Source organism: Macrotis lagotis, chromosome 5, assembly GCF_037893015.1.
Source record: "Macrotis lagotis isolate mMagLag1 chromosome 5, bilby.v1.9.chrom.fasta, whole genome shotgun sequence".
Classification (NCBI taxonomy): Eukaryota; Metazoa; Chordata; class Mammalia; order Peramelemorphia; family Peramelidae; genus Macrotis; species Macrotis lagotis.
In genome coordinates this window covers 139,027,730-139,031,796 of record NC_133662.1, presented here as the reverse complement: position 1 = coordinate 139,031,796, position 4,067 = coordinate 139,027,730, and the positions used below count along the sequence as shown (strand labels likewise).

At 34.3% G+C, this 4,067-nt stretch overlaps 1 protein-coding gene across 1 annotated transcript; it reads right to left on the bottom strand.

The window, feature by feature from the left end:
- Positions 1-1,302: 1,302 nt before the first annotated feature.
- On the bottom strand, positions 1,303-1,757 carry LOC141489898 (small ribosomal subunit protein eS12-like). Its single transcript, XM_074190251.1, has one exon. The coding sequence runs from the start codon at positions 1,737-1,739 to the stop codon at positions 1,341-1,343; it is 399 nt and encodes a 132-aa protein (XP_074046352.1). The 5' UTR covers positions 1,740-1,757; the 3' UTR covers positions 1,303-1,340.
- Positions 1,758-4,067: the final 2,310 nt, after the last annotated feature.

Sequence of the window (4,067 nt, the reverse complement as noted above, 5' to 3'; positions counted from 1 at the left end):
ATTTATAAAAATAATAGCCAGTCCACAGTTGAAAAATGATCAAAAAATATGGATGAGCTTTCAGAAGAAAAAAAAAATCAAAGTTATCTATAGTTATTTGAAAAAGGGGTCTGAATCATTATTGATTAGAGAAAAGTAAATTAATATAATTCAGAGGTACTACCTCACATTTATCAGAAATTACAAATTCTGTGAGGAATATGGGTAAACAGGTACACTAATAAACTATAGGTAGAGTTGTGAAGTAGTACATACATTCTAGATAACACTGTGGAACTATGCCTAAAAGGCTATAAAGTTGTATATACCCTATGACTCAATCATATAACTGAACCCTCCCCCAAATATCAAAAAAAAAATAGAAAGGACCTATTTGTACAAAAATATTTATAACAGTTCTTTTTATGGTAGCAAAGAATTACAAATTGAGAAGATACTCCATCAATTAGGAAATAACTGAACAAGTTTAATATTTGATTATGATGGAATTCTCTTGTACTTTAAGAAATGATGAAGGGGAATAGTTTCAGAAATACTTGGGAAAACCTATATGAACTGATGAAAAATGAAGGTAAGAAGAATCAGGAAGTCATATTACATAGTTACTGCAATGTTGTTATGATGATCAACTATGAAAAATTTACTCTTATCAATACAGTGATCCAAGACAATTCTGAAAGACCCATGATGAAAAAATGCTATCTGCCTCCATAGAGAGGACTGATGAATTAAGTGCAAATTGAATCATAATTTTCTCACTTTTTTATTTTTCTTGCTTTTTGTTAATATGGAAAATGTTAATATTTTTAAAATATGTTTTGCATGATTTTACATGTATAATTGATATTATCTTGTTTGACTTCTCAGTGGGTAGAAGAAGGGATGGAGAAAGGGAGAGAATGTTTAACTCAATTAAAAAAATGTTAAAATAAAAAAATAGTTACAAAACAAAACACAGAAAAAACAACTCTTCTGAATATGATGGACACTTTATGAAAGTTATCTCTCATGTATCTCATTCCCTTAATCCTAAATCCTCAAGCCAAAAATTATTAATTTGTAGTCATTTTTACAAAATAAATATGTAAAATGGTAACTCCTAACTGTTCCCTACTGAGGGGAGAAGGGTGGGAAGAGAAGGTGAAGGGAAATTTTGTAACTTGGTTTTAAAATAAACAATGTAGGGGCAGTTAGGTGGTGCAGTGGCTAGAGCACTGACCCTGGAGTCAGGAGGACTTGAGTTCAACTCCAGTCTCAGACATTTAATAATTGCCTAACAGTGTGACCTTGGGCAAGTCACTCTTTTTTTTTTTCCAATTGAGACCAAGGCTTTTATTTACTTATTTCTTGCACTTAAAATATTCTTCGATGACATCTTTGGCCTGAGATTCCTTGCCATAGTCCTTAACAACAACACAACTGCATCCAACCACTTTTCTGGGCTTTCCCTCTCTGTCAATTTTACAGAGGCCTACCCATTCACCCAGCTTCTTGTTGTCATCAACCTTGATTAAATTGATTTGGTGTTCAGCACACAGGGCCTCAACCAACCTTACATACATAGGTTCATCACAGTTGGAAGCAAGAACACAAAGATGGGCTTGGCGTTTGTCCAAGGCTTTGGCAGCTTCACGAATTCCACGAGCGAGGCCGTCGTGGATGAGTGCGGTCTTGAGCACTTCTTGTAGAGCGATGTTCACGTCCATTCCACCTCCAGCAGCAATGCCTACCTCGGCCATGGCAGCGGGTCACGGGTGAAGCTAAATCTTGGAAACACCCGGGAGCCTCCGCCTCCCGCTTGACTCGGCTCCATTGCCTTACATAAATAAAATTAAAATAAATTAAAATAAACAGTGTAAAATGTATGTGCATATCAACTATTTTAAAATTTTTTTTCTTTTTCAACTTACTGACAAAATGAATTAATGTAACTTATGGCTATTAATAATTTAATAATATTGACACTTAGAATTTTTATAAGTTCTTTAGAATTTATAAAGCACTTTGCAGGTTATCTCATTTGCTTTGTATCAGTTTTTCATATAGCTGTTAAGAATTTAACTTTTTTTGAAATATATATATTTTGGAGAATGACTTATGAGATATATATATATATATATATATATATATATATATATACACATATATTGTTAATTTCTATATTCCTTGGGGCAGCTAGGTGGCACAGTGGATAGAGCACCGGCCCTGGAGTCAGGAGGACCTGAGTACAAATCCAGCCTCAGACACTTAATATTTACCTAGCCGTGTGGCCTTGGGCAAGCCACTTAACCCCATTGCCTTGCAAAAACTAAAAAATAAACAAATAAACAAACAAACAAATAAAATAAATTTCTATATTCCTTATATATTGACTTTATCAGATATATATGTGTGTGTGTGTGTGTGTGTGTGAATATTTTCCCCAATTGACAATTTCTTTTAGCTATATTGATTTTAAATGAAAAAAAATTCTAATTTCATTAATTAAAGTTGTCTGTTTTATATTTGGGTGATTCCCCTATCCCCTGTTTGGATAAGAAAGATTAACCATCTCACTTCTTCTTATCTAAATATTTCCCTTCATCCACTGTTGGAAGCATCCTGAATTTGTCATGCAGTCATTTTCTGAGATTTTCTGACCCTCCAACCAGAGAACATAATATACCTCTGGTGTGACAAAAGGCCTTAGGGTAATCAACCTATGTCATGCTAGTTCTGATAGATATACATGGCTTGCAGTACTTTTTGAAAGCAGTAAATAGTAGTAATGGGATGTCAATAGAAGTGACTGGGGCTGACCCAGTCTTCTTCCACCCTCTATGAGGGAGCTACTGAGTGTTTGAATTATTCTATATATGCTTGCCAAAATAATAAAATAAAAGCCTGACTTTATATTAACTTTATGTCCCAGAGAACCCTCAACTTCACTAATTCTGTACAACTTGTATGAGGACTAAGTCATCCTGGGCTGCTACAGGTAAAATCATTCTCTTCAATCTGTGCTGTAAAGCTTAGTTAGTTGTTTTATGTGGCACTTGCCACATCTTTTTAGATGACATACAAAGTTCAGCTATTGCTTGAGAAAAAAGTAAGGAATATAATATAGTATGTCAAATATATGACAGTTCCCATGACATTTCACCTTTTTTTTTTTTAGATTTTTCAAGGCAATGAATGGGGTTAAGTGGCTTGCCCAAGGCCACACGGCTAGGTAATTATTAAGTGTCTGAGGTCAGATTTGAACCCAGGTACTCCTGACTCCAAGGCCGGTGCTCTATTCACTGCGCCACCTAACCACCCTGACATTTCACTTCTAATGCTTACCTGAAAAATTAGGGTAAACAGCCATTGTTCTCTGGGTAATCCACTAAGTATTTTGATAGATCAATAGTTTAGTAGATACATGATTTTGTTAGCTCACTCCGAGTGGTGTAGAACCTTCTCATGCCATCTTCTCATTGCCCGAGATTCTTGCTCATTTTTTTCCACAAGTCCTAGTTCTTGTATAGAAGTGGGTATTTAACAATATGTTGGTATCTTTCTTCTTGGGGAAAATTTTTGTTTGTTTTTTTAGTATCTGGAGAAACCAGATGCTTATTTTCACACCTAGATATTCTTTCTTTGCTTTAAGTCATTCCTTTCTCCAATCTATCCATGACACAGTTGCCAAAGAGATATTTCTAAAGCATAGATATGACTATGCTACTCCCCTGCTCAATAAACTATGTTACTCCCTATTTCCTCTAGGGTCAAATAAGAACTCCTCTATATAGTATTCAAAGACCCTCAGAGTTTGACTCAGCATGATGTGTTGAAAAGAATATGGAATATGGAATCAAAGAACATGAATTCATAACCCAACTCTGCTATTTGCTATTTCTGTGACCTTGAACAAATCATTTAATCTATCAGGCACCTCAATTTCTCCATTTATAAATTTAAGGAGTTGTACTAGAAGGTCTTTAAGATTCCTTCTGATTTTTAATTGATGATTTTTACAAGTAATTGAGAAATGTTATTAAATCATAAAGGCTAGTTATCATTGTTGTAATAATAATAATTATTAT